The 15,604-nt window shown below is 35.1% G+C and overlaps 1 protein-coding gene across 2 annotated transcripts in view; it reads left to right on the top strand.

Annotated features, from left to right (window-relative positions):
* The window catches only part of LOC112048392 (mitogen-activated protein kinase kinase kinase 11), a 71,202-nt gene extending 62,144 nt beyond the window's left edge, over positions 1–9,058 (top strand). For both annotated transcript variants that reach the window (XM_024085907.2, XM_052886074.1), the window contains exon 11: positions 275–9,058. In XM_024085907.2, the coding sequence (XP_023941675.1) occupies positions 275–1,114 (840 nt within the window). In that variant the 3' untranslated portion in view covers positions 1,115–9,058. The remainder of the gene's footprint in view (positions 1–274) is intronic.
* The last annotated feature ends 6,546 nt before the right edge of the window (positions 9,059–15,604 follow it).

Genomic DNA, 15,604 nt, shown 5'->3' on the forward strand with positions numbered 1-15,604 from the left:
CGACAGCCATATCATCTTCAGAACGCCTAGCAGGGAAGAGAAATAGATAAAAGTCAACCAATTACGATGCAACCGGAAATCTCGCTCTACCATTGCATTGCATTGCATTGAGGACTGCTCTGCCTCCATTGGTCGAAATGTTGTCTATTTCGCTTCACAAAATATGTCATTGGTCGCATGCTAGGCATACTGGAGACGTTGACTTTGTTCGGGTACATGATGAACCACTGCACATTCAAAACTAATCTTAAACGGAATTTTTATTACAATTCAGATATCCAGCCTTCAAGCCGAAGAACAAAAACCAATCCGGTTTACAGACTCTCCAACACATTACGCGCATCCCTCTTCATCGTCCGGTTACGGGCATTCAGTGCAACCTCTTTCCGGAACGTCCGGCTTAGGAACCAACTACACCTCCACGCAACCCACCCCCTCACCGAGAAGAACCAGTTCCTCCACATCAGACCATCTAGCAGATCTCTACCACAACTACAGAGAAAACTTCCAACCGTCACCGTCCCAAGACCGCGTTCAGGACTTCTACTGTCGCACAGAGCCTTACGCCTTCGACCGAACGGCGGATTATGTCGTGAAGCATCCGTACTACGGCTACGACGAATGCTCCTTCGACTACAGAGAGCCCGCTTCGGATTACAGGCCTCAATACTTGACGCACAGACGGACACCGTCAAATTCTTCAGCGACGAATTCTCACCCCGAAGAGTTCTCCCCTTCGCGGCAATACCGGGAAAAGAAAGACAGAAAAGAAGAATTCCGAACGCCGGAGTATCCCAGAAAGAACGATTACTCGTTACCGAGAGATTATTTCAGACAAGAGTCTCAAGACGAGAGCGAAAGACCAGCTAATTTGGGATTGGAGTTGGCGCCCACTAAGTTGCGGTCTAGTCTCAAAAAGTATAACAAGAAAACGAGTGCTTCAGGGGGTAGTTCTGGGGGTGGAACTCCCACGAATCCGACTCCACCAGACAGTTTGAGTGAAACTGACAGTTCGTACGTGTCCGCCAGAGACGCGTCAAGCGGATCCGCGTCCAGAGTTCGGTTTAGTCCCGATGCTTTGGGGACCGAAAGGAGACCGTCGCGACACTCGTAGCGAAGGCTCAAGAAGTTCGACGACTACCTCGTATGATCAGAGGACGATTACCGTCTCAGAAGGCTACTGATCAACCGGCTGGGAAGAATGATCATTGATCAATGAACACAACAGAAGTGTCTTCATCGTTTGATGTGATCACTGTTTTATACTTTTATTGGCTGAAGTTTCGACGCGATATCTAAATTAGTTATGACCAAATGTCATACAGTCAAGGTCGTCAACATCTGAAGAGGGTTACTATAGCGGTTTTTTAACCTACTTTTCGCCATTTTGGAACATATTTTGCTGTTTAATGTTCATTGATCTCTGTCTAAGAAGTTAATTGATCGGTGATTCAGCTGGAAAGTATTTCGCGGGTAGCGTGGAACGCTTTTTGTGTTTTTGTGTGCGCGGAGTGTTTTGGACCACTGGAATTGGCTTTTATTAATTGTGAAGTGAATGCAAGACATTTTCTTTTACGTGTCGCGGTTTGGTGGGGAGACGAATTACTTTGCAGTGGATTTAGTTAAAATGCAAACCGTTTTTCTAAAAGCTATCTTTTATTAAGTTGTGAAAAGCTTTAATGGTATTTAGTATAGCTAAATTTTACTGCAGAGTATTTAGTAATTTCTTGACAAATTTATCAAAATGGATAGGGAGACTTTTTTAGGTTGAGCATAGTACGGCATCTATTTTAACAACTAAATTGAATTAAGAATATAGAGCTTTTCATAATATAAATCTGCATTTGAAAATAAAATGTATTTTTAAAAGTATTTTTTTAATAATAAAGTAGTATTCTACTCAAAAACTTGAGACAATATATTGATAGTGTCTCATATTAAACGATTAGTTGTAAAGAAACGTTTTCTTAAAATCGCTGCAATATTATACCCACCCTAAAAAGTCACCCTGTGTTACAAATAAATTAAAAAAAAAATGTTATTTTTGGCAGCTAAGTACTTATTATTTGTGAGATAATCGAGATTATTTCTTTTGGAATACGACTTTGGGAATGTAAATTATGGAATTGATTACAAGAAAATTACTATTTTGATAAATTTATAAGTACCTTCAATTGATATTATTAGGAGGGTATTTTTAAATTTACGTGGACTTTGAACCTTAAAATAATCATAATAACGGTGACCTTATGAAGTTATGGCAGTTGATAACGTTGTGTTCATATTTATGTAGTTACATTGTATATTTGTAAAATTAAATCGAATAATAATAATTATTATTTTAATATAAATTACTAAATGTACTTGTAATAAATATTATGTTGTGTGGAAACCAGAGACTTGAGTGAAACTTCACGTAATTCCACTTCCATAGTTATTTTATTTCCGAATTTTTTGGCGGACTCCGTGGCGCAGTGGTGGGGACGGTGGAATTATAAGAAGAAGGTCCTGTGTTCGATCCCCGGCTGGGCCGATTGAGGTTTTTTTACTTAGTCCAGGCCTGGCTGGCCACCCTACCGTGATAAATAAATAATGATATTTATTGTAATTCGTCTGGTAATTATCTGAATTTTCACTATGATTTTAATAATCTATCAATAATAATTGGTTGCTCTATAAAGACAGATCTATCTGATAATGACAGTAAATATAGTATTAGTTAAATTTTTATTAATTTCTACTCTTTTACGTCGCACACGTATAAATACAATTTTAAGTTCGTCTTAGTAGTTTCGGCGTGAAAACGTAAAGAACTAACTTTTGCATTTATGACTTCGAATGTGAATATCATACCAATACTATTAGGTGAAATAACTTCTTTGTCTGATAAGTATAAAATATCAAATTATTATAATATAATATAGTATTGTAGAAAATTATAATTTAATACATTGTTTATCGGAAACTTAAGTGTTAAGACTTGAGAAGTTTCACTCAAGGCTCTATAAAGTTTGACGCAAACCTAGCAGGCATACGCGCTTAAGAACTTTTCTCAGTGATAATAATGGAATATTTCATTGAGGGTAATTGAATATTTTCTGAATTGATAAAAAACAACAGTTGTTGTCAGCGTTTTTAGTGTATACTGACATATGAGTAGTATATTGTGATCAACTTATTCTGTACATGCAACCGCGCAACTAGTCGAAAATTTATTTCGAAAAATTGTCAATGATATGAAAGAACAATTTACTCAAGACAGCTTATAAGAGTACACCTTATAAATCCTCGTCGTATTGAATATTTTAAATTAAATATTTATATAATGGTCTAAGATCCGTCATTAGAAATATATACCTCATCTGTTATTTATTAGTGATGTATATATTCTGAGTGGCACATTGAAAATAGGTTGCCTAGTTATATTGCGGTCAGACCCATTTTTCATACAAAATCTAAGAAACCATGAACTTCATCAAAGGCAGACTAATACAGTTAAATGAAGCCTAAAATAAGCATACATTTGACATATTAGACGTTCTAATAATAACAACTGATGAGGGAATGCAAATAACAACTGTTATATCCGACAACCCGACAGTTGCAATGTGGTTTTTTTTTCAAATATTTTGGGTATTTTTTATTACTTAATAGATTATATTATGTAATAAAAAATACCCAAAGTGGTCACAACGAGAAGAAATACCAGATGTAAACAAACGGAATGCCAGCGTGAGTCGTGTGGCAGATAGCAAATAAACAATATAGAAAGAGACAGACATACTTTGTTTGTTCCGTCGCCGCTTCGTGTACATGACCGCTCGTGTTTACTTTAGTATTTCTTCTCATTGAAAATAGTATAGAATACTAACTAACTAGTGTACGATTTTTTTATTAAACCAATGACTTGATACTAATCACTTAATACTATCGATCCGCAATTTACCTTGGCAATCTATGTGCAATGTATGAATATTTTTTATTATTTATTTCTCATCCCAAATAAATAACAGATGAGGATATATATTTATTATGCCGGATCTCGTACTATAATGGAAGTTTAAAATTCCTAGGCGGTTGTACGGAGATATTAGGCACAAAACTTATTGTACAAATGTAAATAACACGTGCCCTGTATAAGCTTATTATTTAACCGATTTAATTTGTACTATGACATAGAATGCGGTAGTATTCTTTACTTTGAATTATAAATAGTACAAATATATTTTAAGACATCCTGTAGGTTTATTGTGCGAACTATCTGATTTGGTAATGCCGATCGGCCGTCTTTAGAAAAGTCCTAAAAGTTTTTTTTTGGAAAGCTCAAAAAGCAAGTGAAAAATAGTAAAACTTGATGAATAATGACTATTTTATAATAAAAATACACAGATATCTTGATAATATTTTTGTAGCATAGACATGAAAATGTATGTTTGTCATCATTAACAACAGAGGGTTAGGGTATAGCTTGGTAAATTCCTTCGCAACACTTCCGATGGTCCGCGCGGGCCGGGAGGGGGCTAGCGATGCCCCGCGCGCTTGTCTTCATACCCGCGCAATCCTTCCCTCTGCCCCGCGCGCACGACTTCACACCCGCGCAGTCATTTCCCCCGTCGCCCGCATGTCATGGTAGTGTCATCAATGAACTTGCCAGTTATAATAGTCCACCATGCTGGCCCATTGCGGATTGGCAGACTTCACACACGCAGAGAATTAGAAGAAGAAAGAAGAAGCTGTGTATATCACAGCTCTTAGCCAGTCAACAGTTTATAGTAATAATAAAAAAAAAACTAAATCGATTGAATTTTTTTAATGTGTTTCATATTGAAGATGGCCGAACGACATTATCAATTTAGGAATGTGTGTAATCAAATTGTGTGTATATTTGAACTAACGTTTATGTAAATGTAATTAATTATTAAGTTGTATGCATTTTGTACAAAAATACAAATGATCAAAATATTAAGATATGATATTTTTTACTGAAATATCTCGGGAAGTGATCGTAGTTTTAACGTAGGCAGCTTTTTGTATCCCACATGGAAAAATGTAAATTAGGTAAACGAAATGTACCTAACTAGTCGAGATTATTGCATATCCACATAAAAACTGATATTAACTGTATATGATATTACGCTTAACGTAACCCGAACACTGGACTTGTTTGTGTTTAATCAAAATCGTCACAGGAGCTTCTCCATACTTCAACTACCATAATTTGGAGGGTAGGAACAGAATTAAAATACTATGCAGTATTTTTATTCTGTACCTACCCTCCATAAAATTGCAAAGGAATATAACTCTAAAACATTTAATAAAGAAGACATTCTTTTTTTAAATAAATTAAGTATGCTTTATAAGGAATTTAACCGATTTTGAAATAAAAATAAAGATTTTATCGGATTAGCTACTGTGACTTGAGATTCTTTATTAGTATATTAAAGGGGTAACATATTTTAACATACCCCTAATATCATATTATGAGATCAATATTAATCGGTAAGGTGTATGTATATTGAGAAATTAATTATAATATTAGCTTTGATATTATTAGCGATGAAACCAGTGCCTAAAGTTTGCTGGAAAGGTTATATGAGATTTTGTATTGGATATGTGGATTTTGGTGTTATTTAACTTTATATCTGGGAAGCTGGAGGCCGATATACGATATTTATTTACTTACTCAATTAATTAAATCAGTTTGACTTTCCCATTTTATTAAAAATTTCAATTTAAAGAAAAAAATAACTAAAAAAATATATCTTGTTTTTCGTACGAGTAGTTTAAATAATGTTTGTTATATTCTTCATACATACATTCACCAATTTGAGGAATAAACTGCCATAATCTATGTTACAAATATACTAAAACCCATTTCCCGAAGACGTCGTGCAACGTATGAAAACTAGCCTCAAAATCACATAACAGACAAATACCAATGTGTCGCCAGTTTCCTAGTTGTAACTCATTTCGAAAATCAGATACGGCCAGGCCAGTAAGAGTAACACGCTGTATAAATATTTTTTTTTTTTATATTTTTTATTATTTTATTTTATACGTGCAATATGTGGTAATTATTTGCGTCCATTATTATTTTTTATTTTTATTTTTTTATTATTATTTGTAAAAATCGTCGTGAATTAACAGTATTTAACACAGTATTTGGGAAATTCCTATTTATATACATGTAAAAATGTATTGTCTTGTGTGTAAATTGAATTTTAGTGAGTGTAGGTGTATATTTTTAGCTTCTGTGCCAATTGTTCCTTTTTATTTGTAACTCTGGATATTTTTTTCCAAAGGGATCCTCCATGGTTATACTATTATTTGCAGTTCTAAAACATATCTCAAGCTGATCATAATGGTATACAAAAATAATTTAATTTGTTAATTTTTTAAAATATTTGTACTTATTTATTGTAAAACAATAATTTGTATGGAGACACTATGATACAATTATGAGTTATTAAATTGTTATTAGTCTTTCTGAAGTTATTTGCCTTATTCGACTGTAGTTACAGCTAATGGATGATCCCCGCCACTATCAAATCTAAAACTACCCTTATTTTTCACGCAAAAAGTTTTAAATCAACAAAATCACGAATCTCTGTTTGATAGGTTTGTCACAAATGTATTTATTTATTTTTTCTTATTATTGTATTTTTTTTATGAATTATGAATTTTGTATATTGTTGCTACACTGTAAATATCGAGATTCACGGCGCGTTTACTTAAAAAACTCTAGTCTTGAATATTTTTATTTAATTTTTTAATCTGGCAAGTGTAATTGTGTGGTTACGAATGACTGGCGGGATGGGGCTCGGACCGTCTAGTAGCACTCAAAAACTTTTTTAAAAAATATTTTATTTTGGTACAAAAACTCATTTTTGTCAAAGCAAAAAATAATTTTGAGTGCTATTTTGAAGTTATAATTAGGTTTCTGATGTGCAAGCATAGAGAGAGGGACCAACGAGTCTTGTTATATTATGTCTTACAAAACGAGATACCGTAAATAAACAAAGATAGCTAGCTTACTACCGTATTACACTATATCGATGTTTTATCGCAATCAAGGCCAAAGGGGTGCAGGGAGACATTTTTAAAAATGTTACTAAATTCAAATAACCTGACCAAAGTTACTTTAGTCATTCACTTGACTTTCAAAATATTATTTCCAAGTACCTATTATAAGTAAAAAACTTTGGTACACGATTTAAGTAGTTTACATTGAACTTTGGACTGTACTTTTTACAATCGACGTAGATATGCTCTCGACTGTACCTTAAATGTTTATTTTTTTATACTCCATAATACCAGAACCTCTCTGGTATTGCTGTGCTTCTCAGCAGAGAGGTCCTGACTTTGATTCCCATCTCATTTTCATCATCTTATTTTTCCTAAATTGGCTCAGGTCTGATCTAGTCCCTTCGGGCAAAGACGTACCGCCCAAGCTATTTAGCGTTCCGGTACTATGCCGCGTATAAAGGGTTAGAAGTCTGGGCAGAATAAACTTGTAAGTCTGCTTCCATCTTAAACTGCATTGTCAGTTGACATCGGGTGAGATCGTAGTCAAGGTATAATGTCAATAATCTTATGCGATATTGATAAAAGGATTTTAATTTGATATTTATATTAATCTTTCACAGGGAAATAAATTACTCGGGAAGTCAAATGTATCAAAAAAACCAAGAGGGAAAGATTACTTTAGATACTTAGCTACAATACGTTGACCCGATATCTCACTGCTCACACATCGACCCGAATTTGAGTGTATGAATATTATTTCATTTTATTTTATTTTTATTAAAAAGAATATTTGCCATATCTTTTTAAAATAATATGACCAATATTTCCATTACTACTAGTCGGGAAAGACTGTATTAGGAGTGGGTACGACAATAGACCATCGGGGCGGGGAACGAACCACCACCAATCGGTGATGAGTCCAACCGCTCGTACCGTTGAGCTATTGAGGCTCTTAAATTTTTTGATTACTACAGATACTTAACTTCAATACGTTGACCCGATATCTCACTGCTCGCACATCGACCCGAATTTGATTGTATGAATATAATTTCATTTTATTATTATCAACTAGAACCGATTGTCCGAGCCCTGTGATGAAGACTATTTTGTACACTCGACCAAGCCAAGTAGACGATTCATTTACTGAATATTGCTAAAACTAAATGGTGCCTAGTGGGCTCTAAGTAAGTTTGTCATCCCATAGTTTGGAGCCCATTCTCACCATAGGTACGGTTGGTAACTATGAAGTTTGCACCTTCATGGCGTTTTGAAGGCTTACTTAAAGGCAGATTTTAAGGCTTAAACGTTCAAGTACTTATAATATGTAATTAAAAATACTGTATTTTTTTCATTTTTCCAAACGTCAATAGCGGTGTCGTTACGTTTGTGACGTCACGATGTTACTTTTTTAGTATTTCCAGGTTTACGTGACGTCATAAAATATAGACATAGCGTTTTGGCTCGTATTGTCAAAAAATATTAAAAAATTTAAATTTCAATGTATTCATGTTTAAAAAAAAATTCAATTTTTTTTAATCATGAATATAAAAATAGTAGAACGATAATGAATAATTTACGACTTTTCCAAAAAGTGTCAACTAGCCAGCTATTGAAAATCTGGATCCATGTAACCACCTTCATAAAGCCACCACAGTCCAAACTCCATAGTTGCTTACCTTTGAGAGAATATTGTCAACTCCATAGTTGCTTACCTATGGCAGAAGCATTCTGACAAACATTCAGCTTGTCCGGCTATTGCTGGCTCACCTAAATTATTACTACCGGAAACATGTGGAGTGACGTCACTATAAAAGTCATCAACTTGGCTCGGTCGGACAGTGGTTTTAATTTTAAATTTCGGCATTCCATTGAGTTTGTAAACTGTTTACATTCCATATTGTTTGTGACGACATGCTCAGTTGAGGTAGCGATGCGATAGCGTGCCGGTTATGTGTGCCAATGACATGATGGGAGGATGCCTTAAGTCTGTACGTTAAACCGACAAATAAAAAATAGATTAAGCTTCTTACAACGCATTTTTATTGATCTACCCCCTTTATACCACCTTTGAACTAGTAGCTTTCCTTTACCATTATTAGAATTTTTTTCAATGGCCTACTACAGGGCAGGACACTGACACCTCAGTCTTTTAGAAGTTAGAACATCACCTTACTTAATTGATTACCTTCCAGCGATGATCAAGACTTGAAGTTTCGCCTGAAATGACTTCGTTGGGTCTCCACTCCAGTATCTGTGTTCCACAGAATCTTACTGCCGCGTTGGTCCAGTGGTTATCCTATGTGGCTTCGGATCACGATGCCCAAAGTTGGCTCTTGGATCGATACGATATATTTAACTGCTCTTTCTTCCAAGAATTCGAAAAAGTCCGAAATTGTGGTTTTACACCCTCGTACCTTGAAGTGCAACTTAAGAACCGATCATTATCATTAACATCTTTATTACGGAATCAAAAGTATCGTTAGAGAGCGTGGTGAACCTCGCCATGACAATGACAATATTAAGCAGATAACAAAAGTTGACTGAACTAAGTATGTAAGTAGACAGGTACAAGAGGTAAGTCTTCGCAAGACCAGTAAGAAATTGGTATACAGTGAAATATTATTTCATCTTATTATGAATACTAAATTATTTAGGTACCTTTATTAGTTTCTACCCGAACTTCAATAAAAGAAAAAGGTTCTCAATTCTGTGTACTTACATGTGGCGATTACTCAAAAGACGCATGGACCGATATGGCTTTTTTTTAAGATTAGAAGTAGTAATCATTCAGGACAGATTCGAACATACACCCTCCGAATCGAAGGCAGAGGTCATATTCACTGGGCTATCACGGCTCGGCTATCAATTAGGTATAAATAACTTTTAAAACTTGAGAGCCGTGATAGCCCAGTGGATATGAACTCTGCCTCCGATTCCGGAGGGTGTGGGTTCGAATCCGGTCCGGGGCATGCACCTCCAACTTTTCAGTTGTGTGCATTTTAAGAAATTAAATATCGCGCGTCTCAATCGGTGAAGGAAAACATCGTGAGGAAACCTGCGTGTGTGAAGTCTGCCAGCGTGGTGGACTATTGGCCTAACCCCTCTCATTCTGAGAGGAGACTCGAGCTCAGCAGCCGAATATGGGTTGATGACGACGACGAACTTTTAAAAGAAATCCTCAGGCCATGCCAGATACCGGCCCTGAGAATACAATATTTCTTTTGTTTTTCATTGTATAGGCCAGCACTTGGCTACAATCATAGTTAATGCAGCCTATGGTAGAACTCACTTGCCTAGAACGTGCCCTTGTAGTACTGTAGATGGTACGGAAAACGAAAACTAGTCATTCCATAACTTCGCTGTGCGAATCAGGAACGAAGAGCAAAAACGGTTCGTAGGAATCCAAGGGCCATCCACTACGTACCTAATGGATGCAGATTGTGATGCCTGGCACACAAAACATAAATAGAAGTTGAAAAGATTTGGATTCTGCATTTATTTAGTTACATCAATTTCAAAGATTTTTGATAAAAATCTTCATCTATGAAATATACATAATTATATGTGGCAACGACACGTGGTATACCAAAACTTACACATATTCAGAGTTATTTTACTTATAATATAATAATTATATAATATTTTATTTACATACAAATAAAACCAAATAATTTATACAAAAAAACAATTTTATTTTATCATCGGTTTTCATTATAATTATTCAGTGCGCGTAAAAAATATAGTTATTAATATTTGATTGTGTTCTTACATACTAAATAATTTACTTACATTTTATTGTTACTGTAAACAGTTTTTTAAGGAGTGTTACCTCATTTTATAAAATACTGGTTTTCAATTCTATATTCCATCTTTCTTGTACAAATTGTAAAAAACTACCTACCTATATAATATAACATAACTACAGACATAAAAAGTAACATTAGTTACTGTTATAGCTAAAACATAACTTTAGAACACAATGAGATGTTATTTCATATAGAGATCGCACTATTTACTAGCATCGGAACAATGCCAGAACCAGACGAAACCTACTAAGTACTGTGGAAACAATTATCACTTAAAAATATTGTTATCTATAATATGAAAAAATGTTAATTGGAATCGGAGAGGTCAATTAATAATCTAATACATACGAATAGAACACCAAAACTTGTAACCTGCTGTTCCAAAAGGTGGAATAAACTTCTTTCAGGCCAAAGTTCCTGATAGAATTTGCGTTTGGTTGATCAATTTTCGAAATAACATACACGTAACAATGTAATTTTACTCTTAAATAGCACTCCCTATGACAAGTGATAAGGTGGATATCTAGAGGAAATTTCATCTCAATGTGATAATTACAAAGTCTCTACAAAGTACCTATTGTAATATATGTGTGCTTCCCACTGAGTTATTTTTCAATTAATTTTAATTACATACAAAATTAGCAAAATGGTTCAAATGAAAAAGCGATACAATAAATTTCGACCCTGCTCAATCTAATTCCATAAATTGGGTTTTGAACCACATCTATTAAAAATAGCTTAATTAAAAATACTTAGTTACTGAATGGACTCCAGCAATATCACAATAATTATATTACCATCTGTGTATAATCTGCGACATTTTTTATTCTTAGTTACCAAACTACGGATTAAGTACGTCTATATGTGACTAGCGGAACTACCAAAATGCAATATTTATTATAAGTAGATATCCTAAAAGGTATGTAAAATTACCGTTTTTAAATATGTCTTTTATTATAAAATAAGCTACACATAACATATAAGCATCATTTTTGTTAAACAACAGGACAGTTAAGCAAAATATCCTATCCTACCGACTGCGCCAACTTCCCCATTTAAATGTTTCGGTTTCATACTAAAAAGTTAAGGCAATCGAAAACTATTAGACTTGCGAAGTAAGCAGTCAAAGCACAGTAACGATTCGATTTTTTATTTTGATTTATATTAGTCATGATGATGATGATTTCTAGGTGATAAGGTGTTTTTTGCCAAAAATCATTTTGAGAGTAAAACTTATTCGACATAATTTTAACCGATTGTTATGGAAAGTCCCAACTTGGCACGTATTTTTGCTTGGTAATGTTCGCAATTTTCTTCTGTAGATATAAAATAGCTACTTCTCCGCAATGGAATATATACGACCACATAATTTCACGGTGTTGAAGTTTAGAAAATAACGGGGTCATGCATCATTATTATTGGAGTTTAAAACGGCAGAAGCACACGCTCGCTCGATCGATTTCATTCATTCTCTCATACATTATACACTACCACGAATTCACTTACTGGCATAGTCACAATACTCATAGATATATAGGTATCTACTCAAATAAAATGAAATCAAAAAAATCAAAATCAAAAATCATTTATTTCAAGTAGGCTCAGTTTACAAGCACTTTTGACACGTCAGTTGACTATTTGTAAAGATTCTACCACCGGTTCGGAAGGCAGGTTCTGCTGAGAAGATACCGGCAAGAAACTCAACAGTTGCTCTTTTGAAAAGTCATACAGTATTATAATTTACAATTGATAACAATTACAATTTCTTATAGTTTTATTTCCTGTGTGAAGGTGGAAGCTGATCCAATGGCCTCCAAGCGCTTTTTGATAATAAAGTAATAACGTTTATAGACCGCATAAATAGTTAACATGTTTCTTTCCCTCACAACGTCTAAAAAACCCAAATAAGGACGACAACCAACAAATCGTTTACTCACATTTTTACGCGTATTTTTTCACTTGACATGTCTTTAAAGTAAGAAAATATCAATATACACCGTGAAAACACGTTTGACGGCCTCCGTGGCGCAGTGGTATGCGCGGTGGATTTACAAAACGGAGGTCCTGGGTTCGATCCCCGGCTGGGCCGATTGAGATTTTCTTAATTGGTCTAGCTGGTGGGAGGCTTCGGCCGTAGCTAGTTACCACCCTACCGACAAAGACGTACCGCCAAGCGACTTAGCGTTCCGGTACGATGTTGTGTAGAAACCGAAAAGGGTGTGGATTTTCATCCTCCTCAAGTTAGCCCGCTTCCATCTTAGACTGCATCATCACTTACCATCAGGTGAGATTGGAGATTGTAGTCAAAAAAAAAAAAACATATTCATTTCGCATCTACTTCTATAACGTTAACCGCCGTGTCAACCTTGCACTTGCCACACAATAACAGAGAGCTGGTGGTCGATTCGATACATTACGAATATGTTTATTATACAGGGTCCAAAATGTTTCTTCTTCTACGTTAAGTATAAATAAATAACACTTCCCGGTATTTAAAACATCGAGTTTTGATAAAAACTCACTTTTCGAAAGACAGGAACACAATTAGTAATCTTCCCTAATTAGATAAGTACCTACTAATTAGTGTTTTGAGGATCTTGGAAGGTATCCTGAGTATTTTTATAATAGTTACAAAATACCAAGCCTTCTGTGTTTTCCATGTAGAGGAGACCAGGAGGCCTAGCACGTTACAGAAATAAAAATCACGAAAAATCCTTATTTTTATAATAAATCAAAATATATCCAATAATATTCAAAAGTAATAAAAACTCGTTTCGTGCGTAATAGTCGAAATCGTGCATTTCATGTACCTACTTGCTTATATTTGATAATTCAACTGTTACTCAAACTGGTATTAAATCAGTGAAAATTTTAAAACTGATAAATTTTGGACATTGTAACGGCTCCAATCTGGGTCCAACAATGTTTGAAAAAATGGTCCCTCTCCTTTTTTTACTTTTACAATGAAAGCTTCACCACATTGCGTCCCACAAGCTGTAATGCCAATCAACCTGGACAACTAGGTTTGAACCTTACGTAACTGTAATTTCCAGCAGGTTCAGACCTCAAGATTATGGCTTTTGGAAGGCTGATAGATATACTACCTCTACAGCTCTACAACAAAATGTTGTTCATAACCTTAAAAACTTGCGGCTTCCGGCTCCGCGTCTATAAACACATCAAAGTTCGCACAAACAAGCAAAAAATAGACAAAAGCATTTCACGGCGCGTCCGTCCGTCCGTCCGTCACGCTTGCAGCGGTGGCGCCGCGCCAGACAGCGGCAGTGGCGGGAGATATAAGTGCCTAGGTATAGGGCAAGTAAGTTAAATCAAAATGATACTAATTTTGTGGACAGGCAACCCCAGAATATAAAAAAATATTCAAGCTGTTATTTTAGTAATAACAGTGGCGTGTGCTATTGGTATCACATCACATCACACTAATATTATAAAGGCGAAAGTTTGTGTGTAAGTGTGTGTGTGTGTGTTTGTTGCTGGCTACTAAAGCGATTTGGCCGAAATTTGGAATGGAAATAGATTTTAATCTGGATTAACACATAGGCTACCTTTCACCCCGGAACATTCCATAGTACCCGCAGGATTTGCGAAAAACTGAATTCCAAGCTAGTATTATAATAGAAATTTTTAATTCATGTACCTACAACTACATGTTTTATTGGTTGAGGTGATTTAGAATAAATAGCACCTGGGGTGTGATTTACTCGTCGAATATTCGCATAACAACTTTTATTAGAATTTGAACTTTATTTCTATGGGATGTCAAAACTAAATTGTTTCCTTGGAAACCAACGATGTCACAGCGCTGTAACTACAGAATGCGGGGCTGATGACTTTGTTGGGACTTTGATCAGCGTTAATTTATAGAATAACTAGCGGACGCTCGCGACTTCATCCGCTGTTAGACCGCTTTAATTCGGCCCTATCGCGAAATCCGTTCTTAGTGGTTACCTACTAACTATAGACTACCTCCCTGCCAAATTTAATCTTTGTACGTCGAGCGGTTTCCTAGATTTCGTGATGAATGACCTTTCGCATTTAAATACATATATTAAGTTAGGTGGGGAAAATTTGTATGTAAACCTGTCCCTGACCTATCTGTCCACGAACAGATAAACAGACACGGCGAACGACTTTGTTTTATTATGACTACATAACTTACAATCTCACTTTTAGTTCCAGAAAATAGCGCTTTTAAACAAACAAACTCATCCGCTGGATATGATAATACACCTACTCGCACACAAAAGTCGAACATTTGCATCCAAGCTTTCGTACCGAGAATTTAACAATTGAAACATAGTTGCGAATTTCTGAGAATGCAATTATGAAATCCGAGACTAGACGAGAGTACGAGATACCGTAGGTACCTATGATACGGAATTCGCGAAATATAATCGTATGAACTATTTTAGGGTTCCGTAGACACAAAAGTAAAAAATACTCAGTGTTCGTTTTAGTATATTCAAACACTCGTAGGTAAGTCTTATCAAATAATGACAAACTTATCAATAATTACTGCCATAATATGCGCAGAGAAAAATATTTCTGTTTTTTGTTTACACGTATTTTAATATTCCTATGTTATACTTGTTATTCAATATGTGTAGTTACATATTTTTAGTCAAATCCATCGCTACTTGTACAACAATGATGTATCATATTTTGGCCATAGTATGTATCGCAGAGAATTGAATGGCTTCTTTTAGTGCGCGCGCACACTAGATCAGTCATTTCATTTATTTTATTAGAAA

This window comes from Bicyclus anynana, chromosome 16 (assembly GCF_947172395.1).
Source record: "Bicyclus anynana chromosome 16, ilBicAnyn1.1, whole genome shotgun sequence".
NCBI lineage: Eukaryota > Metazoa > Arthropoda > Insecta > Lepidoptera > Nymphalidae > Bicyclus > Bicyclus anynana.